General features: G+C 57.7%; 1 protein-coding gene across 2 annotated transcripts in view; it reads right to left on the reverse strand.

Moving 5' to 3' along the window:
• AP2A2 (adaptor related protein complex 2 subunit alpha 2) overlaps positions 1–25824 on the reverse strand; it is a 78467-nt gene that overhangs the window by 8826 nt on the left and 43817 nt on the right. The window contains exons 3-15 of one of the 2 annotated variants that reach the window (XM_074401886.1): positions 24605–24747; positions 23734–23927; positions 19891–20020; positions 17654–17755; positions 14614–14722; positions 13810–13957; positions 12437–12605; positions 10818–10955; positions 7553–7735; positions 6859–6956; positions 6273–6504; positions 6012–6185; positions 1868–2034 (exon numbers count right to left, since the gene is read on the reverse strand). In XM_074401886.1, the coding sequence (XP_074257987.1) occupies positions 1868–2034; positions 6012–6185; positions 6273–6504; positions 6859–6956; positions 7553–7735; positions 10818–10955; positions 12437–12605; positions 13810–13957; positions 14614–14722; positions 17654–17755; positions 19891–20020; positions 23734–23927; positions 24605–24747 (1987 nt within the window). Of the gene's footprint in view, positions 1–1867; positions 2035–6011; positions 6186–6272; positions 6505–6858; positions 6957–7552; positions 7736–10817; positions 10956–12436; positions 12606–13809; positions 13961–14613; positions 14723–17653; positions 17756–19890; positions 20021–23733; positions 23928–24604; positions 24748–25824 lie in introns of both variants that reach the window. The other variant, XM_074401885.1, reaches the window with a different exon arrangement.

Genomic DNA, 25824 nt, shown 5'->3' on the forward strand with positions numbered 1-25824 from the left:
ATCCACAACACAGGCGCTCCTGCATTTCTCCTGGGACTTCGCACAGCAGGTGACTAACAAAGTAGGCATCACTTCACAGGAGAAGCCGCCGAGGGAAAGGTCCACATGCCCACTGCACCCCCAAGGCCACTGCTCCGCCGCAGCCAGTGGGCACTCCACCCAAGAGGCCAGTGCAGACACGAGACTGTGGAGTGGACACTCGTGGACTGGCCTAAGCCACTTCAAAGTGCAATCTGCCAAGGACACGGGAGGGGCGCTGACTCTCCCATGGCGTGACAGAGAGGCCCTGTGGCCAGCGTCTCTGCTTGGCTGCTTGCTTTTTAAAAGGTTATCCCAGCTACAGCCTGGCCTGAGGAAATTCATGGGGAAATGCAAACCACTCCGCCAGGCCACGAATGCAGTGTCCTGTCCTGTGAGCCATGTCCCGGCAGCCACCACAGTTGGCTCGCCCTGAGGCCCTCTGCGCCTCCACCCTACACCAGACACACACAGACACCTGACGGCCCTCTGTAGCCAAACCAAAGCCAAGCCACCCCAGACACCAACGCCCCGAGGCCCGGCCGCCCAACATGAGGGGTGCACAAGGGCCACGTGCAGCTCCGAGCACAGCCGTGCGGAGACAGGGCAGACGTGCCCAGCAAGGAACGGCTGAGGCTGCCACGCACTGTGCACACAGTCCCAGAACACTGAGGAGCAGCCACCGCCGCAGCACTGGAATCTGGACCCTGCAGTGCCTCTCAACCCCAAACGCGGCGACGCTAAGAGCAGTACCAGGTCTGTCTGCAGCCTGAGAGGCGACCTGCCCCAAACGCGCGCAGCAGCCTGCTCTCCTAAGTCCTTTTCCGGCACGCAACAGGAAACAGGACTCGCGCAACATGAACACAAAGAACTGGAAAACATTTCAAACCACCAGAATTCTATCGTCGTCTTCAGAACGGGGGACCAAAAGGCCATTCCTCAAAGGCTCTGTAACCTCCGTCTGGGACAGAAACGCACCTGCGCTCCCACCCCACAGGGCAGCAGGGGAGGGACGTCAACCCTGAGAAGACGGGGCCTCGGACCTCCGACCTGACACAAAAACAAGCAGACGGCTGAGAGCGGCCAGCAGGGGAAGGCGCAGCTCATCAGTTCCGCAGAGAGGGCCGGGGAGGGCGGCCGGCGCCAACATTCTGGGGACCACGGAGACACTGGCAGAGACCACCACACATGGGGAGCCGGGTGGTATCCAGGCAGCGGACACAAGTTAGAGCAGGACAAGCAGCAAAGACGGGCTGCCCGTGGAGACGACCACCAGCTGGAGGCCGAAGACGTGGGTGGGGCGGGGCGGGCCCCACAGGGGACTCGGCAAGCGGGCAACTCCAGGACAAGAGACCGGGCCTCCAGGTCACACGTGGACAAGACGGCCTGTCAGAGCGAAAAGCAGCCCAACGAGGCAGGAAAGAGGCGAAGAGAGACGTGTCGCTACAAAGAGTGCTGGCCAGCATGGGAGAGAAGAGCAGCGGAAACGGGACCGGACGCCACCACAGGCAGACGGGACACACCGCTGGCCAGACCGTGGCTCTTTCCACGTCCTCCTTTTCTCTCGAGAGCGACGTTAGCCCTCTAGCTGTTGAACGCTGCAGCCCATAAATCAAGTTCTGAGGGGCAGTTCCACAGCAAGCCTACCCCACCCCCAACACGGCATCGTCCCCCAAGCAGCGATCTGGGAGGTAAACTCCGCTGCCCTCAGCCACACTGGAGGTCACGGGCACAGCACCCTGTGCCTGTCTGCAGGACCCCGCTGCCCACCTCTGTCCCATGGGCTGTGGCCACACCAGGGGTCACAGGGCACAGCACCCCCCGTGCCTGTCTGCAGAAACCTGACTACCTGGCAAAGTTGTCTTCGGAGCCAGGTGCGAGAGGCGCGACCGCAGAGGCCGAGTCTGAGAACACGTCCACGAGCAGCCCGCCGCTGCCGGAGGAGGGTGGGGGGCCCGCAGGGGCCGGGGGGGCGGCCCCCAGACCCAGCAGGTCTGCCGACGGAGAAGGCGTAGACTGGAAAAGAAGGAAGGAGATCATCAGCACAGAGCCTCCCTGGCCTGGCTGACCCCAGGCAGCTCACGCGTGCACATCCTCCCCCTTGGCATCCCCGAGATCCCAGAGGCTGAGGCAGGTGGCATACGGGCCGGTGAGTGGCCAGAGCATGAGGGCAAAGAGCCACCTCCTGAGTAGATCCCAAAGCCCGGCCTGAAGGCGACTGCACTTCAAAGACGAACCATCATTTCACTAAGATGACCTACATTTTCTCACCATGGCTGAAGGAAAAAATACTCTCAAAAAAAGTTTGCCAGGAAAGGCATAAAAAAGAAGCACTTGGCTTAAGAAATAAGATCACGCATGTCACTGCCGACTGTCCAAGAAGAAAGGTCCAGAAGGCGAAAAAGTCAGTCACTTATTTGGGTGCAGGATCATTTCAATCATGAAGTTTTGAGGAAATCATTATTAGTTTAACCATTTAAAAGCCTACAGAACAGATACTTTCAAAAAATAATGGCTTTCTGGCCAGTGCGGTGGCTCATGCCTGTAAACCCAGCGCTTCGGGAGGTGGAGGCAGGAGGACTGCTTAAGCCCAGGAGTTGGAATCGAGCCTGGGCAACAAAGCAAGAGGCTGTCTCTGCTTTTTCGTTTTTTGTTGTTTTTTTTTTTAAGATAGTCTCGCTCTGTCACCCAGGCTGGAGTGCAATGGTGCAATCTTGGCTCACTGTAACCTCCACTGGTTGAAGTGATTGATTCTCCTGCATCGGCCTACCGAGTAGCTGAGATTACAGGCATATGCCACCATGCCCAATTAATTTTTTTGTATTTTTAGGAGAGATGGGATTTTACCATGTTGCCCAGACTGGTCTCAAACTCCTGGGCTCAAGTGATTCTCCTGTCTCAGCCCAAAGTGCTGGAATTATAGGAGTGAGCTGCTGCACCCAGCTCTATTTTTAAAAAATTAAATACCAGTAATAATGGCTCTTTTTTGTTGTTTTTGTTTCTTTGAGATGGAGTCTTGCTCTGCCTCCCAGGCTGGAGTACAGTGGTCTCTCAGCTCACTGCGACCTCTGTCTCCCAGGTTGAAGTGATTCTCCTGCATCAGCCTCAGAAAAGGTGGGATTACAGACTAATTTTTGTATTTTTAGTGGAAACAGGGTTTCACCATGTTGGCCAGGCTGATCTCAAACTGCTGACCTCAAGTGATCTGCCCACCTCAGCCTCCCAAAGTGCTGGGATTACAGGCGTGAGCCGCCACACCCAGCTATCTATGGCTTTTAACCACTTTCTAAAGTAGGAAAGCCCTTTGCCCTAGCAAATGAATTTGTACCCGAAACATTCGTTACCACAGACTGTGATACCAAGGCCAGATGCAGGCCCCAGGACGACAGGGTCCTGACACCCACCGCGGGTTCCCCATCTCCCCCTCGTCCTCGGGCCTGGAAGACCCTCCTTGGGGAGCAGGCCTGGCTCCTGGACCATGCTGGTTCGTGTGTTCCCTCCAACAGCAGGACAACTTGAGGGGTGAAGGTTCTGCCTACAAGGGTCCCGCGCTCCTGCACGTGAGGCCAAGCAGCCTCTGATCCCCACACCCATGTGCTCCCCGGCACACCCAGGGGCCCCAAGGAGCTGTGTGCAGAGAGAGAGGATGATCAGAAGAAGTAAATGTTCTGGCCTCATTGATGATCTTAATAAAAGACATTTTCGCCAACGTGACACCAAAATAAAGCCACTGCCTCTCATGGGAAAGGCGCACGTGCCAATGCCACCCTGAAACAGCCCCTTCGTGACCCATGCAGAAGACCCAAGCAGGAGAATGTGCCAGGAGTGACCCCACCTCTGTCCTTCCCTCCTTCCTCACCCCCAGCCCACTAGGGTCTCCCCATGAGCAGTGGGGACAGACCAAAAGCACAGAATAGCACCAAAGCCCACACACCACAGCTCTCAGTCACAACGGAGGCCACTGCCTCGGTCACAGACACTCCCTAAGGAGCCCATCCGCCAGGCACCGCTGACCAGGAGGGAAGCCACACTCAGAAAATCCACGGAATGAGCCCTGAAGGGGGCCCTCCAAGGAGGCACCTTACAGAAATGCTGGCCCTCACTGGACCCTCATTCTCCTTTGCAGAGGGCAGCATGCCACTCACTCCCACAGTCTAGAAGCTTCCATCTGATCCCTAAGCCACACAGTCAAGGCCAGGCACCTCCAAAGTCCACCCAGAGCCTAGCTGGGCAAACCTGGGTGTGATCTAAGACCTAGGGTATGGGCACGCCTCACTTAGGGCCTGCGTGAAAAAGACACGTCACCAAGAACCAGAGAGAGAGACTGATGACAACCCTGGGCCCCCTTCTGCTCCCTCAGCGAGATCCTCTTCAAGTCAAAGCAGCTGGAGAGGAGCAAGAGCCCCCGGTGCCTTCCCAGCCTCCAACAGGCCATCGCAGGTCTCCTCGGAAGGCTTCCAGCGCCCTTGTGGAAAGCCGTCTCCCCTGGGTCATGTCTTCCTGCCCTTGCCTCCTCACCCAACTGGGGCCACATCCCCCTCCCTGCAAGGCGGAGCCACTGCTGGCCCAGCGCCCACGGGAAGGGCCCAGCGCCCACGGGACAAATCTCCACAAGCACTCTGTCTCCAGAAACCGAGGTCAAGACGCCCGGAGGAGGAGGAGAGACGGATCAGAGGAGTCACGGAGTGGCTACTGACATCCCACGGGACAGGGCCAAAAGCAGGTCACCAGCTCCACTGAGCATGTGAGAAACACGAGCACGAAGGTGCTCAGGTGTGAAGGGAAGACACCCACCTGGGCAGAAACAACCACGTTTATCAGGCACCCCAGGGTCAGCTCACAGGCAAGTCAAGCCTCCGGAGGGCAGGCACAGCAGGGTGCCAGGACCAACGCAGAGAGAACTCAGGGGACAGGGGCCGCACACAGGGCATGAGGCGACGGGGGGAGGGTGAACTGTTAACCCGTGTCAAGCTCAGCCAAGAGGGGGGAGGAGGGAGAGGCGGAGAAGGAGGGGAGACCCGCTGTGGGGGGAAGAGAAAGGGGGAGGAGGAGGAAAAAGAACCATCAGGCTCAGCTGGGAGGAGGAGAGGGAGGGGGAAAGGAGGGAGAGAGAGGGGTAAGAAGAGGAGGGGAGGGGGAGGAGGAGGGGGAGGGGGAGGGGGAGCCAGATGTCAGGCCTGGATATGAGCCCCATGGCAGGCCCTGCACTATCAGCCGGAGGGGCAGGATACACGGTCCGCAAGGACACACAGTCAGTGAGGGCACACGCTCAGCAAGGGCATGCGGTCAGCAAGGGCACACAAGCAGGTCCCTGACTCAGAGATGAGCTCCCTCCCAACCGGCAAAGTGCTAGGGCAGGTACTGCCATGGGAGCTGGCCCCGAAAGCCCTGCCAATACCGAGTGGCAGCACCGGGCCGGTGTACTGGAGAGGAGACCCTCTCTCCAGAACTCCTCTAACTGGACAGAGACAGCCCGAGCGACCCCGACAGGAGCCCTCCCCGACAGTACAGAGGGGAACAGCCAGCAAGCAAAGCCAAGCAAAAACGCAAGTCTCAAAATGACACTTTCACCCGACAAACACCACAGGACACATTCTCAGTTACAGAATCACTCTCATCGCATCACACATACCAGGAAAACCAGACCTAACCCAACTCACTACAGAAAACCTCCAAGAACAGGGCAAGACAGGTCTGCCCTGAATCAACAAAGCACATGTCAACAGCTGCCTGGGTGGGCAGTCCCTCAGGAGAGGGGCGGCCGATCCCACGAAACAGGTCACCACAGAGGACTCAAGACACTGGTCTGGAGGACTCGCCTCGCCTAGTAGAGACAGTGGCCCCCGGGATAGGCCATCACGGGTATCCAGAGCCACAGCCAACGCCTGGGTTCTCAGTACACGCTGCTCCCTGACAGGCTAATGCCCTGCTGGTGCCAAGCCTTGGGGGAGAGGCCCTGACAGGTCTGGGTGCACAGCAGAGGAGGGACCCACCATAGCGCTGGTGCTGGCTGGGGCAGGCTCGGGGCCCCCGTTCACATCAACACTCCTCTCCCGCTTGGCGTCCTCCAGGTCTGTCACCGTGCTGGGGCCCTTCTTCTTCTTGAGCTTGGCCAGGATGGAGGACTCCCGCTCCGGGAACGGAGGCATCTCCTCCAGCACGGTTGCCTTGGGAAGACAGGGTGAGCTTGAGCAGAGCCCTGTCTTGAGCAGAGCCCACCCCCGGTCACGTGAGCACAGGGTGGGGACCCCTACCAGGATGTCGGTGCTGGCCACGGTGCTGAGCCGCAGGTACTCCACGGCGCGCTGCTGCAGCTCCACGTCCGCGTTCCGCAGCTGGCTGTCGCTGCGCAGCACGTCCTGGATGGTGGGCTTCACCTCCGGAAAGAGGTTCACGAACTTGATGTAGGTGGACAGGAGCAGCGCGCGGGTGGGGACGCTGCACAGGTGGAACTTGGAGTGCAGCAGGTTGAACTGGATCAGCGGGCTGGGGGCAGGGAGAGCACAGCAGGGAACCCGTCACCCCGGCAGGCCTCCAGCATGACCCCCTCGCCTGCACCACAGGCCGCTGGTGACGCCCCTCCTCCAGCCCCAGAGCCCACTGCAAGGCGCCCATTCGCGAGGTCAGCCGCGGACCCGGCCTCTCCATTTCCCACTAGAATCCCTGCTTTTTCTGTCCCCTGAATGAAAACCAAACGACAGCGCCTGGAGCAGGAGCGGCTCTGCGGAGCCTCACGACAAAGCCGGCTCGTGCCTCGGGGCTGTTCTGGTGACAAGTAAGGACACCGGCCACCCTGGCCCACTGGGTCGCACACACCCCGACGTGCACAGGGCCCCTCACCTGGATCTCGGGTCTCCGGCTATCAGGTTTCCAAACTCCCCCAGGATGTAGCCGCCCACTTTGACCAGGTTCTCGTGGCACGCGGGAGCCTGAAGAGCCTGGTAAGCCACAAACACAGTAAGGGGCGTGGCGACCACGTGGCCGAGTGAAGTCAGGCAGGCACTTCCTGGCGGGCTGCACCCCGCACCAGCAGCAGCCCTCAGCTTCCTGGAAACCGCAGTCCGAGCGCACCCCCCGCCCCCCAGACCCCCGCCTTCCTGCAGCACCCTCAGGTCCTATGTCAGCAGCAAGGAGCCGGAGGCTGCCACCCACTGGCCTGCCCTGGAGGGAGCTGCAGCATCCTGAACAGGCTGCGGCCAGTAGGTTCTGCCAGCACCCTTGAGGCACACCAGCCCCGGTGGCCTAATCCTCTCCAAGGACAGGCAGGCCCCACCCTGCAGGCACAGCATGCTCTCACACACACAGTGGCCAGCTTTCTCAGGTGGCCCCAGAGAGCCACAGTTTGAAAGTCAGGGTGAGAAGAAACTGGGACTCAGCCAGGGACCCCAGCAGCAGAGGAGCCAGAGCCTCAGGGAAGATCTGAGGGGCATGCGGGGCAGCCACAGCCCCCTGGCACCTTCACCCAGGTGGGCTGGGACCACTACTCACCTTCCACGACCCTCCCCCATCCTTCCTGGCAGCCCTGTGGCCGTACCTCGAACACGGTCTTGGCCGCATAGCCCTGCACGTCGTCCCGGTTGATGACGATCTGAATGACTCGGTACCACACCTCTTCACTCACGTAATCGCCAGCGATTCGGATCAAGTTCAAGATGGTGTCCACGTACCAGGTGTAGTCCACCGCGTACTTCTCGGCCAGGATGGCGACCTTCAGCACCTGCAGGGGATTGGCGGCTGAGGGCGGACACCTGCAGGCCATGGCAATCCCAAAACCAAACTATCACCCAACGTCAAAGTCAGGGTTTCAGAAGCACCTATGTGTCTACAAAAGTTTGGGACACAAGAAGCTTGCACTAGATTCTCAAAAAAAAAGCCACGAGCCCAGAAAGTTTAACACTCCCTGACTGAAGCAAGTAAAGCCAGCCTGAATCCCAGGAAAAGGCGGAGCGCAGCGCACAGGTGGCCACCACCGCAGCCAGGCTGTCTCCCGCATGGGCCCTCCTCTCCTGAAGCCCCAGCGCCCTCTGACCCTGCCACCCTGGGGTCCTGGCAGCTGCTTCTCTGATGGTTTCCTCCTGCTCTAGCCAATCTTTCCTGCGAGTCCCACCTGGGGGTCCCCCTTCTTCTCCTCTCTGGCTCACTCTCACGGGAGACCCACAACTCCTTTACCCCCAGGCACCCAGAGGCACCTGCCCAGCCCACACCCACGTGGCAGCCACACACGTGGAGCTCTGCCAGGCTATTCAACACCAAATTCATCTCCCCAAAGTCACCTCACCTTGCACCAAGCCCCCTCCAACAGCACCAGCTGCCAACACCAATGCTGGCAGGCATCAAGACCACACACCTCCCGAGGACACCCCCCAAATGCCCTGCCGCCCCCTCCCCACGCCCTGCCACGCCCCCACGCCCTGCTACTGACGTCTCAGATGCTGATGACTGTGCCTCCCCAGAGTCCCTCCCTGGATCCTGGACCCCAAAAAACTCCATGATACTTCCAGAGCATCATTCCAAAATGCATTGCCTCTGAGCCCTGCCTCAGCCCAGGACTGTGCACAAGGGCCCTCACGCCTCACTGGCAGGGTCCCCACGCACCCCTCTACCCATCTCACATGCCCTGCTCCCTACCCTGTGCTGAGCCACCCACCACCCCTCCACAAACTGCTGCTCTCCCCTCCCGGTGGCCCCTGCAGCATCATCCTCTCCAGACCAGGCCCCTCCCACCTCCTGGAGAAGTCCACACAGCACCCCCAGAGTGTAATGCCTCCTGAGGCCCAGAACATGGGGCACTTCCTCCATCCATCCCACCGACAGCACAGCGACCCTCGGCCCTGCTCTTAATCCATGCCCCTCCACATATGGGAAGGTGCAGAGTAGGAGGAGTGGGCCAGGTCCAGTGTGGACACCCAGCACCTAGCACAGACACAGAGAACACGCTCTGCCATGCCTGGCTGAAGGAATGGGGTGTGGAGAGCACCACTCGGGCCGAGACGCAACACCTGCCTTACTCCCCACAGCAGGAGCCGTGGGGTCTCCATTCGTCACACCCGCCTTACTCCTCACGGCAGGAGCAGCTGACGTCACTCATCACACCCGCCTTACTCCCCACAGCAGGAGCCGTGGGGTCACCATTCATCACACCCTCCTTACTCCTCACAGCAGGAGCAGCTGACGTCACTCATCACACCCGCCTTACTCCCCACAGCAGGAGCCATGGGGTCACCATTCATCACACCCGCCTTACTCCTCACAGCAGGAGCAGCTGACGTCACTCATCACACCTGCCTTACTCCCCACAGCAGGAGCCAGCTCAGGATTGCTACTCACCACATAGAGGGGCGAGAGCAGACAGTGGGACCTCAAAATCTGCACAACAGCACTCAGACACATACTGCTTCTCAGTGTGATCAGGAATGAGGCTCCTGTAACAGCTGTCCCCAGAGCCAGCCCCACCCCACCACAGGCCACACTGCCCCAGCCAGGCCAGAGAGGGACCCCTGGCCATAGTCAACAAGCACCTGCCTGGCCACTCCACAAACCGGACTCACTCAGCCCTGCCCTACACCAAACCCATCCCCTGGGGCCTGCCCTTGGGGCCTCCCACCGGGGAGTCAGCCCACCCCTGTCCTGTCCCCCTCACCCTCCCAGGCCCACTGTCCTGGAGGGTGGACAGTCCAGCAGGAGAGCTGCCTCCTGGCCCCTGCTCTCTGTAGGTGCAGCGCCTCACTGAAGCTCAGTCTGTGGTCATTTCACCCTCGGCAGCCGGGCCCCTCCATTCACACAAAGATCCCTGAAAACCTAAGAGTCTCACCTGGGCATGACCATGCACACCTGCCCAGGGCAACCCTGTCACCTGCCACCAGCTCCAACCCTGGCTCTTGGCAAAGCTCCCAAGGAGGCCTCAAGCTGCACTTTGCCCAAAAAGACAAATAACAAAGCGCTTCCTATACAACAGAGGCACTGTCTCAGCCTCACGAGAGGCTGTGGTCCTGGCTGGTGACAGCGGCCAGCCTCCCACGAGGACACACAGCCCCTCCTTAAACCCTACCATTCACAGACACAGTGAGCCTGAGAAGCCTGTGAGCACGGCGAAGGCCTCAGGGCCTCTTCTCTGCTGACCATATGGCCTCCACAAGGGTTTCTGCCCTCAGGTTTTCAGTCATGCTCAGTCTTTAGCCGTCTGGCAGGTGTGCACACCTACTTTGCGATAAAAACAACACAGGAAACGAAGCTATGGCCTAGATCACATCCCTCCAAAGATCAGGAGACACACACAGAAAAGCCAAGCCATGAAGAATTAATTCAGGGGCTAGAATGCAACACAGTTAAGAAGAATTCTGCCCAGAGAAGTCTAGATTTGTGCAGCCCCAGCATACATGCTGCAGCCTCACTCAGACCTGGGGCCACAGCGCCACCACCGAAAGGACAGGCAGGACAGAGAAGCCGCACAGGGCGGCATTTTAGTTACCTTCAAGACCAAATGAGTCCACCAAAAATGCTAATTTTTTTTAAGACAGGGTCTCGCTGTGTTGCCCAGCCTGAAGTGCACTGACATCATCTCAGCTCAGTGCAGCCTCAACCACCTGGCCTCAGGTGATCCTCCCGCATCAGCCTCTGTAAGCTGGGACCACACCCAGCTTGAACATGTGAACTAAAACACAGAAGCAGAGGAGCCTTGTATCCAGCATCTCACAGGTTCTCAGCCAAGCCCTGCTGGACAGAACCCAGAGCACTAAGGAAATACTGCAGTGAGATTCGCATCTGTGGCAGGAGAGGCCTCCGAGGCCACCAGAACTCACAATCTCTTCTCGGATGGAGTAGTCGGCCGTCTCCAGATAGCTCAGCATCTCGGCCACGATCTGCGGGGCATTGCTGCGGTCGCACATGGCGTAGAGCAGGTCCACGGCCCGCTGCCGCACGCTCACGTCCCGCTCGGTCTGGGGAACAAGGTAGAGAGTAAGAGGCCGCAGGAGCAAGGCCCAGGCTGGGGGACAGGCTGGGGGACAGGCCTGGCACTGTGTCTGAATACCCACTGGGAGCTTCTCTCACACACACATCCAGGTCCAGGGAGCACAAGAGGCTCCAGCCATGCACAGTCCTCCCTCCCCAGCGCACCAGCCCCTCCCACTCCCTGCACTGGGGCGCGTGGGTCTGGAGAGCCCAGAATCGAGCCCTGTGCCCTCGCTGACTCCTCCCTCCGCACAAGCCAGCTTCACCAGGACCGAGAGCACTGCCTGGTGCGGGCCATCAAGGACCCCACTGCCTCTGGCACTGCCGTGGAGCTGTCCCAGGTTCTCATACCGCACCCCGGAGCCTGAGCTGATGAGCCCCCCAGAGGCTTTACAGCATGAGAAAACCTGAGGCCTGCACGGCTCTGCTACCAGCAAAGGACAGGGGAGTGGCCACCAGGAGCCCTAGTGCTGGCCATGTGCAAATGAGTGTCAGCCTTTCTGACAACAGGGAGTGAGTAAAACACATCAACCAGCCGGGCGCGGTGGCTCAAGCCTGTAATCCCAGCACTTTGGGAGGCTGAGGTGGGTGGATCACGAGGTCGAGAGATCGAGACCATCCTGGTCAACATGGTGAAACCCCGTCTCTACTAAAAATACAAAAAAAAAATTAGCTGGGCATGGGTGGCGCGTGCCTGTAATCCCAGCTACTCAGGAGGCTGAGGCAGGAGAATTGCCTGAACCCAGGAGGCGGAGGTTGCGGTGAGCCGAGATCGCGCCATTGCACTCCAGCCTGGGTAACAAGAGCGAAACTCCGTCTCAAAAAAAAAAAAAAAAACACATCAACCAAGACCAAGAAGAATCCAGAAGACCAAATGCCACTACAAGCCCTTGTATGCCACCGGGAAGCCCATGAGCTGCACGCAGACACAGGGGCAGTGGAGCAGCCCTGCCACAGCCCAAGGCTGGCTCAGACGGGGAATGCGGTGGACACGCGTCGGGCGACCTCACGGGGAGCAAACCCTCAGGGGCCACTCTGCAGACTCCCAAAGGCTGGCAACAGGCAAGCTCAACCGGGCTCTGCCAACTCTGAAATTTCGATCCTCGAAAAAAGTGAGTTTCCTTTGCAAAAGGAGGGGTTTCTTGGAGAGAAGGTAAAAAAATGTAATCTTTCTACCAAGAAGAACCATTTCTGCTTGTCGGGACTGTGCACGTGCAGGATGGCACACAGGGGCCTGCCCACGGCAGGGAGAGGACTGCTGGGGACGCTGCGCCCAACCTAGCCAGGAGGCAGCATGGCCCTGAACAGCGGCATGCCCTCCTGAGAGCAGGTGTCAGGCGGAGGCCAGCAGCACCAACAGCACCTCCATCTCTTCGGGGAGCCAGGAAGCACGGTGTCCCCCAGCCTTCACGGGAAGACCCACAGCACCTGTGCAGGGAGTGAGCAGACCCTGAGGACGGGGACTTGCCTTCAGGGCATTGATGACCGTCTCGATGTGTGTCTTGACAGCCTCGTGGGAGAACTCGGAGCTGGCCAGCGTGCACATGCTCTCCAGGGCCAGGTAGCGCAGGTTGGTCTCCCGGTGCTGCAGGAACTGGCCCAGCTGGTTGCAGGCGCGGACGAGCAGGTTCGGCTCACTGTGTGGAGCGGAGGGACGTGGGGGGTTTCCTCAACACACACAACACAAACCAGACAGAACCCGCGTTCCCTGACGGGTCCAGATGGCAGACAGCAAAGTCACACCACACTCACCGCCACCATGCTGCTCGGGTAGGAATCCGGGGGCCTCCCCGGATGAGGACGCCCGACCCCTACACCTGACATCTGTGCTGCGTCCCTTCTGTGCCTCCCCACAGTGAGAGTCACAGCCAGAGCCTTCCCAGCACCTCCCGAGCCTCAATCTGCGTCAGGCCCTCGGGAGGCCGGTCAAGCTGTGACCCGCAATGGCCTGTCAGCCAGAGGCACCAGCCCAGGGCAGGGAGAAGGCTGAGGAGGCGGGGAGCACAGCTGCCATCCCGACTCTGCTGTCTCCCCAGGATGTGGCTTCTCCTCATGTAACAACAGAGCTTTCTCTAAAATGGGAAACTTCAGTTTTAACAGCTCCCAGTTCTGCAGCATGATTCTCCGAGTACGTTTTCGTCATGGGAAACTGCATTTGTAAAAATGCTAGAGTAGCCGATGGGTGGTACCCACTGCTGTAGAGAGCCTCTGCCCACAGCCTGGCACGTTCCCTGGTTATCCGGAGCCTGCTGAGAGCTGCCATCTCATTCTCACAGGACCCTAAAGCACGGCACCACATGCCAGACCCACGCCAGACCACAAGCACTGCATTGCAGGAGCTGAGCAGAAAAGGCGTGGGGGTAGAGGAGGCAGACCCTCCAGCTTGCACTGCAGCCACCCGCCCTGCGCCTCTGCTCTGCGTGGATGGGCACAGCCGTCTCCAGCACTGCCCTAGCACCCTGGGCCCACCAAGTGCAGCTGCACGCCCAGCAAAGCCACAGGACACGTGTGCGCACACCTCCCACCCTGCCCGTCTCCTCTCTGTTCCATCACACAAGAGGCCCATCACGAGTGGGAATGCTCAGGGAAGGAGGAGAAGGCCCCTGTCGGGGATGAGACCACAGTCAGCTAAGCAATCCACCGTGAGCTCAGAGCAGGAGGGGCCGGCTGCAGAGAAAGAAGAACGGGGTCCGGCAGGGAGCACATGGGCAGGATGAAGGGGAGGCCCGTGGACCGGATGAACTAACTAGGCGTGATCCGCCCAGTCCCATGCCAGTGACAAGGGGCACGTGCACGTGCACATGCACGAGGTGAAGGCGTCTCCCCAGACAGCCAGCCCACCTGTCGTGGTGAATGATTAAGCTGATGGCTTCAAAGAGCACGGCGTTCTTGGCGTTGGAGTGCTGGACCTTCTTCGACTTGGGCGGCTCCTGCGCTTTGTTCAGGATGGTCTCCAGGCACTCCGTCAGGCGGCCGCGAACTGCGGGGTCTTCTGGGCAAGACAGAACGGTGCTCACCAGGCTCCCATGGCCCGCAGCCCAGCCCACCCCGCCCTCCCGCTGCACCCACGTATTGTGAGAGCATTTTTAATACTCATTCACATTTGTGTACCCAGCTGGGAGCCTTTACAAAACTGAGAAAGGCAGGGCGCGGTGGCTCACCCCTGTAATCCCAGCACTTTGGGAGGCTGAGGTGGCCAGATCACCTGAGGTCAGGAGTTCAAGACCAGCCTGGCCAATATGGTGAAACCCCATCTCTACAAAAATGCAAAAATTAGCCAGGCATGATGGCAGGTGCCTGTGATCTCAGCTACTCGGGAGGCTGAGGTGGTAGAATCACTTGAACCCAGGAGGCAAAGGTTGCAGTGAACTGAGATCACGCCACTGCACACCAGCCTGGGCAACAGAGGGACACTCCATCTAAAAAAAAAAAGAAAGAAAGCCAACTGCACAGATATGATACTGTAAAAGCATAAACAGACACAAACCCTAACCAAAGTGCAGGCTCTGCAGTAACTCCACAAAAGCCAGGGCGCACAGCAGCACCAGCAGCAAGGCCCTAGAATCAGGAGGAGGGGCCCGTAACACACTCGTCTGAGACAGGGAGTCAGCTGGCCCAGCTTCAGGAGCCTCAGCGGCGCATTACCTGGGGGTGGGTAGCACTGCAGCAGCCTCAGCAGTTTGACAGACAGCCAGGGAGCCGGGACAAAATAGTAAGTGTAATCCTGAAGATCTGTTGACGCGGACGTCACGATCTGTAAGAGCACAGGCAATGAGACACGATGCCCGGCACAAGTCCCCACTCCAGGGACCTGAAGAAAAGCCGCACTCACTCCTCGAGTCAGGCCTGAGCTGGAAAAACGGTTTTGTTTCACACGCCAGGAGTGTCTGACACTGCTTGGGACCCCTCGGGGTCGCTGTGAGAGGTGACACACGCCACACAGCTGAACGGCAGCCCACACTCAGTACAGATACCATAGCACCTGGATTTGAAACTCCAGTCTTTCCTATGTGGACTGGAACATGAATGAAACTCGGGCCGGGCGCGGTGGCTCACGCCTGTAATCCCAACTCTTTGAGAAGCCGAGGTGGGCGGATCACCAGGTCAAGAGATCGAGACCATCCTGGCCAACATGGTGAAGCCTCGTCTCTACTAAAAATACAAAAATTAGCCAAGTACGGTGGCGCACACTTGTAGTCCCAGCTACTCAGGAGGCTGAGGCAGGAGAATTGCTTGAACCCGGGAGGCGGAGGTTGCAGTGAGCCGAGATCGCGCCATTGCACTCCAGCCTGGCGGCTGGCGACGGACCAACATTCTACCTCAAAAAAAAAAAAAAAAAAAAGAAAGAAAGAAACTCAAGAGAGAGAGTGCGTTAGGCTCCTCAGAAGGAAGAAATGTACCCAAGAAGCCAGCACCCTGACCCAACCCCACAGCCCCACGGTTCCCCACAGGCCGCCCAGGTGCTGAGCTCAAGGAGGCATCTGCCTGCCTCACTCACATCCCATCTCTCTGTCCAACGTGGCCCTTGGCTTGGCAGATCCTCCATCCACCTCTTGAATAAACGACTATCACTACAACCTCCATCCATTTCCACTGACAGCCTGGTGACTCCTGTTTCCAGGAGGTCAGGGTGGTTCCTCCCTTCCTACAAAGCTCACATGTGACACTTTTAGGCTTTAGGTGAACCTGTCCAGAAAAGTTCACCCTGACTCCTGCCCCGAGCTGCAAGACGCCGTCCCAGACAGGTCACAGACACCTGCCGCAGGGACGTGAGCTCTGGGCTGTCTGTCAAAGAAAGGGCTGAGAGGCACAAACACAAAGCAGAAAAGGCAAGAATCGCAGCACTTACGCGACAGAGACACGGCCAGCGTGAGCTGTCTCTCAAACACGTACGCAGCTAAAGCCAGGCTCACAGAAAAGTGTATAGCCTTAAACGTATGTATTTGAAACAAATATAAAGAGAAAAACAACAAAAATTCATTTCAAGGGTTTAAAAAGCGACTAACAAATTAACCCAAAGGAAAGGAGGCTGGGAGCGGCGGCTCACGCCTGTCATCCCAGCACTGTGGGAGGCCAAGGCGGGCGGATCACCTGAGGTCAGGAGTTCAAGACCAGCCTGGCCAACACGGCAAAACCTTGTCTCTGCTAAAAATATAAAAATCAGCTGGACACGGTGGCGCAGGGCGCCTGCAATCCCATCTACTTGGGAGGCTGAGGCAGGAGAATCCCTTGAACCCAGGTGGAGGTTGCAGTGAGCCGAGATCACGCTACTGCACTCCAGGCTGGGCAACAGAGCAAGACGCTGACTCAAAAAAAAAGACAAAGAAGAAGAAAATACACACATTCCTCCACTTATAAAATAAATTGAATTCATAATCAGAAAGTTTCCCACAAAGAAAACTCCAAATTCAAACGGTTTTACCAGTTAATGACAAAAACTGTTTGGCAAACTAGAGGAAGAAACTTCTTTAATGTGATCAAGAGTGAAATTCTAGAGCAGACATCATACTTAACGGTGAAATACTCCACACAAGAAAAGGACAAGCCAGGGTAAAAATGGGTAAGAGTCTCAGGCCCTTCACAAAACAAGATACCCAAACAGCCAATCAACATGCAAAGTTTCTCAAGTTCACTGATAATCGGGAAAATGTAGGTTTAAATCACAGAGACGCCGACTGCAATTGGTGATGCCTGTGATCCTAGCAGTCTGGGAGGCCGTGACAGGCGGACTGCTTGAGGTCAGGAGTTTGAGGCCAGCCTGGCCAACATGGTGAAACCTCATCGCTACTAAAAATACAAAAATTAACTGGGCGTGATGGTGCAGCCTATAATCTCAGCTACTCCAGAGGCTGAGGCAGAAGAATCTCTCGAACCCGGGAGGCCGAGACTGCACCACTGCACTCTAGCCTGGGTGTCAGAGTGAGACTATCTCAAAAAAACAAAACAACAACAACAAAACCCCAAGGGCTAACCCCAGCACGTGCTGTGTCAGGCTCCTGCTGCTGGGAAAGCCGGCAGACCACAGGGGAAGCTGGTCTGGCACCGCCTGTCCCCTCGGGTTCAGGAGCTGCAGCCCCTAACTGAGCCATGCCACATTTCAACAGATGCCCACAGCATCTCGTGTGCATGGAAACCAAGGGACATCCAAGACTGTTCACGCTAGAGGGGCCACAGCAGCCCCAGAGTACAAGGAGCTAAGTGTTCCACAGGACAGGGGGTCAACTGCAGGGGTCAGTTCACACAACCGATTCTATGCAGCCTCAAAAACGAACATGTAACAGTTGCACACAAAACAAACATTTCACAATGTTGAACAAAATAAAAGAATGTGCGCTGCAGGTCCATCTACATAAAACTCAAAACACAAAGCTGAACAGCACGTGTTAGCGCACATGCCAGCCAATGGGTCCCAAGGCAGAGCCAGCAGCCTCCCCATGAGGGACACGGGCCCTGGGTGCCACCCCTCCACCGAGTAGTACTCAGTGCTCGCTCACACGACAGGAACAGGAAACTGGGCTTCCACACAGACGGGACAGCTCTCAATTAAGAAGGTTGAAAGAGAAGCCAAGTGGGTTTTCACCCCCGAATTTACAAACTGACCACACACCTTGCATTCTAAAAGAAAGCTAATAAATAAGTAAGACAAAACCCACCCTAACTTCTGTTCCCCGACAAACAGACTTACTCTGCTTAGCCTAGAGACGGCCAGAGACACTGAGGTTTTAAACTCTTCTGGGTTCTTCTGTGCTAAAGTGGTGATCAGACTTGTGGCTGCAGTTACCACACCCTGAAAGAAAACGCACACACACAACAGACAGTCAGAACACTTGAAGCTAAATGCTCGTGTTAACCCAACTTCCAAACAAAACCTGAAGCCAACCAGCAACATGCCAGCAGCCCACGGCCACTTCTGCCTATTGCAGAGACCGACAGCGTTCACCAAGACGGCACACGCAGGTTTTCTTTCTCCAGCTTCGCCTTCAAAGCCGGGAAACTCAGTTATGCTCAGCCCAGACCCCGCCAGTGCGAAGAGCCAGAGGGCAGCGCTGGGCCAGCAGGTCAAGCACGGGGCTGCACATGCCACCTGGCACGCTGCCCTGTCCTGGCCTGGACTCCACTGTCGCCTCTGATTTAATCATTCCAAGTTCACTACAGCAGGAGACACCACCTTTAGACTGATTTAAATCTTGACAACCGGCCAGGCGCGGTGGCTCACGCCTGTAATCCCAGCACTTTGGGCAGCCGAGGCAGGTGGATCACGAGGTCAAGAGATCGAGACCATCCTGGCCAACATGGTGAAACCCCGTCTCTACTAAAAATTAAAAAACTAGCTGGGCGTGGTGGCGTGCACCTGTAGTCCCAGCTACTTGGGAGGCTGAGGCGGAAGAATTGCTTGAACCCAGGAGGCGGAGGTTGCAGTGAGCCGAGGTTGTGCCATTGCACTCCAGCCTGGCACCTGGCGACAGAGTGAGACTCTGTCTCAAAAAAAAAAAAAAAAAAAAAACAACCCAGAAGTGAGACCGTAGAAAAAAGCGGCTGAAGAAGTCCTTCTCCATTCTCCTCTTTGGAAAGTGGTCCTGGCAGTCACTGAACCACAGTCTGGATGAGGCCACCAGGCCCAGCACGCGAGTCCTCCCTCCCTGCTCCTCCTGGCCTCACTGGGAACAGATTCAGACCCCAGGGCACAAGGGGTCCTCCCCAAAGCACCAGGCAGCCTGTTACTGTCCCAGCACAAGCATTAGGGATTCAGTCACTCACACCTCTTAAAAGAAGACTTTAGTTACATAAAGACGTTCTCCCACAAATATTTTAAATAAACGATACCTATTCACTCTGAAAATGCAAACAGCTCAGGGAATGTCTACTTGTGCCAGTGCAGTGGCTCACACCTGTCATCCCAGCACTTTGGGAGGCCAAGGCAGGTGGATCACCTGAGGTCAGGAGTTCAAGACCAGCCTGACCAACATGGAGAAACTCCATCTCTACAAAAATACAAAATTAGCTGGGTGTGGTGGCAGGTGCCTGTAGTCCCAGCTACCTGGGAGGCCAAGGCAAGAGAATCGCTTGAACCTGGGAGGTGGAGGTTGCAGTGAGCCGGGATTGCACCATTGCACTCCAGCCTAGGCAACAAAATTGAAACTCAGTTTCAAAAAAAAAATAAACAATTAGCTGGGCATGGTGCTTGCCTATAATCCCAGCTACTTGGGAAACTGAGGCAGGAGAATCCTCCTTGAACCCAGGAGGCAGAGGCTGGAGTGAGCTGTGATCCCACCATTTGCACTCCAGCCTGTACCACAGAATGAGACTCTGTCTCAAAAATAAAAAAGGAAATGTCTACTTGCACAAAGCATGCAACCCCCCACCTGCACCCTGCGTCTACCTGGACACATGCAATCCCCCCACCCCACACGGCTCCTAAGCCTGGTCAGGGTACAGCTCCTACAGCACAGCACTCTCCCCAGAGACCCGAGGGGCCTGTCCCCTCAGCTGTCCAAGGAAAAGCTGTAAAGAACGGGTCTGATTGGTCTTCTTCCAGTATTTCTCGGTGAGCAAAGTGCTTAGCTCATTAGGACGTCCCTCCGCTGCACAGAGACTGCAAGGGGCCTGGCGAGGAGCACACTCAGGACTCGACACGTGGCCCTACCCTGTGGCGGCGGCTGGTGCCGAGGCGACCTCGGTGCCTCCTCAGTGGCCTCCAGCCCCGGCCCTGCCCCGAAATCCTTTTCCCCATGGTGTCTCCTGTCCTCATCCACTCCAACCAGTCTCTCCACCAGACCACCCTCGGGCTACGGGACCCATGGCTCGGCGTGGCACCCGTGCCGTGCTCAGGCCACACCTCTTCCCCCACCACCACCCCGCTCCAGGCCATCGCAAAGGTCACCTGGGGGAGCGGGATGGGGCACCGAGGCCAAGGGCACTTACCAAGTGCTGGTCGTTGAGCAGGTGCACCACCCGAGATGTCCAGTCACCCATGGGGACGAGGTCGGAGGACGTCCGGTACAGGCGCAGCAAGCACAGGGCCGCGCTCTGCTTCACGCTGTCCATGGTGTCTCTGAAAGAGAGACGTCAGAGTCACTCCCGATGGCTGAGTGCAGCGTGGAGCCTCACGGAGTACCCCGAGCCAGCTGGAGATGCTGGGGTGGGGCTGGCGCGGGGCCAGGACAGCCTGGACAGCACTCAGGGCAGGGCCACTGCCGCCTGCCGAGGGCCACCTGGGGGACGGGGGACGGCAGCGGCGTTCTCAGCACACACGGGCCCTGCTGCAAAGGTCTCCCTGCCAACCTTCTCGCCACCAAAACCACCAGCCAACCACACGCAGCTCGCACTGTTCATTCACTGTTTCAACAGCAGCTTTTTGTCGCTGCGGTTACAACTACTTAATAACCCACAATCACAACAGAAACTCGTGGAGGGCCTCACCCCGCCATGGAGCTTCCCATCTCCTGGGTGATCTCCCCCTCGCGACAGCCGGCCCTCACCCCACCATGCCCCGCCCTGAACAGCGGGCTGGGGCACCCATGCCCTCACCCCACATGGTGGGCGGGGAGCTGGCGTGGCTCTCCTGCTCTGTGGCTGACAAGCGTGTCCAGGGCACAGGCGTGCTCCATGCCCTGCTTACCCCCTTTGCCCTCCCACGACCGGACTCTGCTGAGCAACCGGAAGGCGACAGGGAGCCTGGAGTGGACGCTGTGGGCGTGGCTGAAAAGGGCCAGTCCGACCTCAAAGCGCCAGAATCAGCCAGGACCTGCGGCTCTGCCGGAATGAAGAAAAGGCTGTAGGGACCACCTATGCCTTCACCTGTTGGCTTTTTATTCCTAAATGTCTCCCTATACTATACCAAAGAAAAATAATTTTGAGTAAAAACTCCATCTTTTGGGTGCAAACGCCCCCTGCAGGAGGAGGAGGTACTGTCCCTCTTCCGCCCACCCCATCCTCAGGGGATCAGCCCGGAGGAGGAACTGCGTGCCCACCCTGCTGTGTGTCCCTGTGGATGTGCGGCCTTGACCACACTGGGGTGTGTGCCAGGCGGCTTCAGGACCCCAGCAGTCCTTCAGCACAGAGGAGCCAACCAGGATACATGCTCGTGGCTACAAATGCTGACACGGGAGGGTGCCTAGCATGCCACGATCCTCAGAGAGGAGAATGCGCAAAGGCTGTGTCAGCTCACACAGGGGTGGGGGGTGGGACAGAAGGCCGCACGGCGACTCTCCAGCGTCAGCTCACACGACGGGGACCGAGGGCCCCAGGGCTACTCTGCACCTCCACGGTGGTTCTCTTTCCACCAACTCTGTCCATCCCAGCAGAGACACCTCCCCACTCTTCTGCCTTGGCCGGTGCCCCCCGTCCCTACCTCTGGCCCTAGGAATGACCTGTCACTCATTCCTCAGCACCCACCCTGTCCTCCAGTCTCTAGGTGACACACACACCAGGAGTCCTCCAACCACAGCACCTTCTTCCTGAGCATGTTTTTTTTTCTTTTTTTTTTTTTGAAACAGAGTCTTATTCTGTTGCCCAGGCTGGAGTGCAATGGTGCAATCTCAGCTCACTGCAGCCTCTGCCTCCCAAGTTCTAAGCAATTCTCCTGCCTCAGTATCCCAAGTAGCTGGGATTACAGATGCCCACCACCACCAAAACACCCTACTAATTTTCGTATTTTAATAGAGACAGGGTTTCACCATGTTGGCCAGGCTGGTCTCAAACTTCTGACCTCAGATGATCCGCCCACCTCAGCCTCCCAAGTGCTGGGATTACAGGTGTGAGCACCTTGCCCAGCCCAAGCGTGCAAGTTTGAATCATCTAATACTTCACTGGATTTCAACAATTGGCCCCTTTCTTCAAGCAAGGCCCATGGGTACCATGTTACCTGAGCTCTAGGACGTAGGAGAACCCTGCCTGCGACCTCCGTCCCCACAAGACCACTCAGGCACCACAACACAGGCCACCCCTCCCTTCCAGCCACAGACACTGTGCGCCAGCCTCTGGAGGCCCCTTCTCATGGTGGCTCCTCCTTCCTCCGTCCCTGGCTCCTGCAGCAGGTCCTTGGTTCAGGGAGTGCCCAATCCGTCCACCCACGCCTGCCCCGTCCACCCGCACCAGCCTCGTCCACCCACGCCTGCTCCGTCCACCTGCGTGAGCTTCAGGAGCGGCCCCGTCTTGCATTCCACTCACGCACAGACACCCACCAAGCGCCTGCTAGGGACCTGGTACTGTTGAAGATGCTGAGTATAGAGCGGCTGCTGCAGTGGACAGAAACCTCAGAGCCCAGGGAGCTTCCATCCCAAAGGTGGAAACGGGCACTAAACAGACAAGCAATAACCCTGCGGCAGGAGGGGAGGGAGGGCAGGAGGCCGTGGCCGCGAGGCAGAATCCACTGGACCTTCTGGCTGGTTCCGATCCCAAGTTCCACCCTCCCTCTCCCACACCAGCACTCTGGTCATCTGAGCCTTCCTTCCATTCTGCGCACTGTTTTCGGGGCACCCACCACATGCTCTGCCACCTGTGACAGAACAGCCTGAGGAGTGACGGTGCCCCAGGCCCTCTGAGCTCCCCCGGCTCCGCGGCTCTGCTTCTGTCCATCCCACTGTGCGCCCACCCGTCTCGGAGCTCCCGCATGTCTGAATCTGTCTTCTCAGCGTGTGCTGCCGTCTCCTGCCTGCCCAGCTCCTCCCTGCCTCACAGCTGATGAGAGGCTGTCTCGTTCTCTGTGGGAGTCGTCCTGTGTAGTGTGGGGTGCAGCACAGCCCCCTGGTCTCTACCCACCAGATACCAGGGCACGCCCTCCACTCTGACAACCAAAACTGCCCCAAGACACAACCCAGTGTCCTCACAAAGCCAAGGTGGCCCAGGTGAGAAGCGGTCTAGACCTGTTTTCCTCACGCCTGCCCACCACCTTCTCTCCGCTCCTCACTGTGTGGTCCAGGTGGATGTCCCGTGGCCTAAGGCCTGGCTCAGCCGGATGGTACTGTGTGGGCTGTGGGTCACCAACTCCACAGGGCATCCTGGAACACGCAGGCAGGGGCCGGAACTGTGGCACAGACAGCCCAAGGCTGCTTTAAGCTCTTCCAGAGCTGGTGACTCAGCCCCACAAGGCTTCTCTCCAAGTTAACAAGGGACGAGACAAATGGCCCAGGGCACTCAGGCGGGTGCTCAGCTTCTCCGTGTGAAGCCCTCTGGAAAGAGTATGAGGAGGAGCTGCCCTGAGACACACTGCTCCACCCGGCGACCTGTGGGGCTGAAGCCCCTCCTCAGTTTGGCTGTGGCTGGCAGGGTTTGGGTGTTCTTCTTTGATCTGTTTTTTGAATCTCAGTGGTATTGGGAAGGGAAAGTCTGGTTGCACTAATTCTCTTTCTGTTTTGGAGACAGGGTCTCGCTGTCGCCCAGGCTGGAGTGCAGTGGCATGAACACGGCTCACTGCAGCCTTGACTCCCTGGCGTCCAGCAACCTCCTGCCTCAGCCTACTGAGTAGCTGGGACCACAAGAGCACGCCACCACACCTGGCTAATTTTTTAAAATTGTTTGTAGAGATGGGGTCTCCCTATGTTGCCCAGGCTGGCCTTGAACTCCTGGGCTCAAGCAATTCTCCCACCTTGGCCTCCCACGGTGCTGAGATTAGAGGCGTGAGCCACCGTGCCCAGCCTAAACTTGTAATTCTGGATCTGACCTTAGGCTACCTCTCATCTCCCATGACACAAGATGGGGAGAGTGACAGCTTCTCGGCCTAGCAGCCGTGGAGCTGGCGTATTTCACGCGGGAGCCCGCACATACCCGGCCACCAGGACCCTGGGGATCTCCCCGGCGAAGGCCTCGGCCATCTCCCGGCTGCCCACGCTGGCGACGCAGTGTAGGGCCAGGCCCATGAAGGTGGGGTTGCGGCTGGCCAGGTCGTTCTTGATGGCGTTGTTGATGAGGCGGATCAGCTCGCTGTTGGAGTTCACCAGCACGGAGATGAAGAGGTAGCCCTGCTCCGAGAAGACGGAGAACAAAATGCACGTGACCCTGCGAGTCCGCCTGCGCTCGGAGTCAGGCGACAAGCAGCGACGCCCGTGATCAGGGGATCGCGGCAGGACACGCTCAAAACATGTAGCGGACCCCAAAGCCTGCAGCAGATCCTGGCACCACCCAGGCATCCAGGGTGCTGCTGCAGCAGCCGCGCCGCTCGGGACTCGACAAGCGTCTGTTCCGGTAGAACCAAGGCTCCCTGGACTGTGACGCTGCCACGGCAGTGTTCCTGCAGGGCACAGCTGACCAGGAGGCCATGAGCCAGATGCCGACAGGAACCAGACCCCCGGGCACCAGCCACATCAAACACTGGGCCGCGTGCAGCACTCTCCAGACCAACTGGGAAGTCCTGAGACTCACGAAGTGGGGTTGTAAAGAAAGCAGGAAGCGAAGGCCTGGCCACCTCATCAGGAGAACCACATGGAGGAACGCTGTCAGGGCATCAGGCTTCCTGAAGAGCACCCAGACTGGGCGGGAAAGGGGGCCCCAGGGTGTCAGCAGCAGGTGCTAACATAGGCTGGGCACGCATCTCCATCTGCAGGAGACCCACGAGGCTCGTGTCAGATGTGAAAAGGTAGAAAAGAAGGCAGCGACCCTAAGGGGGCACAGGGCCTCGGTCCTGCCGGGCAATACTCACAATCTGCTTTTCCGTGTATCTGTTTGAACTCAGCAGGTTGACAGCCTCCATGTGTCCAAAGTCAATGTCATGACCAAGGAGAAAGATGAAGAGCAACTTGCAAACGTACTTCTTTTTACTATAGCCATCAAGAGCCTTGTCACCTATGGAAAAGGTGGGGAAAAGGTTTTATTCCAGGGACAGAGGCAGGGAAGAACAGAGAGCTGGGCAGCAGTAAGGCAGGTAGCATGGACCAGCCTCCAGCAGAGGGGCAGCCGGGCCAGGCAGGTGCAGCTGCAGGCACTGCTGAGCATGAAGCGCGTTTTTAAACTCGTGGTACACGCCAGAATCCAGGTTTTCCATTTCCGTTTTAAAAACAGGCACCAGAACACCTGTCAACAAGAGCTCTGCCCTCCGTGGACAACCCTGGCCAGGTGCAGTCCAGCCGGCCCTCACTCCAACCAGCCAAAATCCCACAGAGGGCCCTGCCGCGATGGAGCTTGCAAACCCCACCTTCAACCATCAAGCTAGTCTTTGAAGTCAGTTTCTTGATTTAGGCAGATGAACAGTGTAAATTATCTGCCACTTCCCAGCCATTCTAGAGCAAATCAGCTAGTCACGAAAGCAAGCAGGCACCACAGTCCCTGGGGCTTGTTTCCTCTGCCTCATCACCGCTCGTCTGAGCGCCTCACAAGGGATCACCACAAGACAGGTTCAAAACATGTAAGTGGCAGAATATAAAACGGCAAAATATAAAACCCACCCTTAAAAAAGGGGCCATTCCCTGGGCATGGTGGTTCACACCAGTAATCCTGGCACTTTGGGAGGCCGAGGCGGGAGGATCACCTATGGTCAGGAGTTCAAGACCAGCCTGGCTAAGATGGTAAAACCCCATTTCTACTAAAAACATAAAAAAATGGCTGGGCATGGTGGAGGGCACCTGTAATCCTAGCTACTTGAGAGGCTGACGCAAGAGAATCACTGGAACCAGGAGGTGGAGGTTGCAGTGAGCTAAGATCACACCAGTGCACTGCAGCCTGGGCAACGTGAGGGAGACTCCATCTCAAAAAAACAAAAAAACAAAAAATACAAAAGGCTGCTCTGCACTGCACTGCCAGGAGTTCCTATCCCAGAGGTGTGGGAGAGGTAGGCAGGGCCCCTCAGAGCCAGGCTTCAGCAGGGCAGCGGTAAAGGCAGCCTCGTGCAGGCTGGGCCTCCACAGAGACTGCTGCCCCAGCATG

This window comes from Saimiri boliviensis, chromosome 6, assembly GCF_048565385.1.
Source record: "Saimiri boliviensis isolate mSaiBol1 chromosome 6, mSaiBol1.pri, whole genome shotgun sequence".
Taxonomy (NCBI): Eukaryota; Metazoa; Chordata; class Mammalia; order Primates; family Cebidae; genus Saimiri; species Saimiri boliviensis.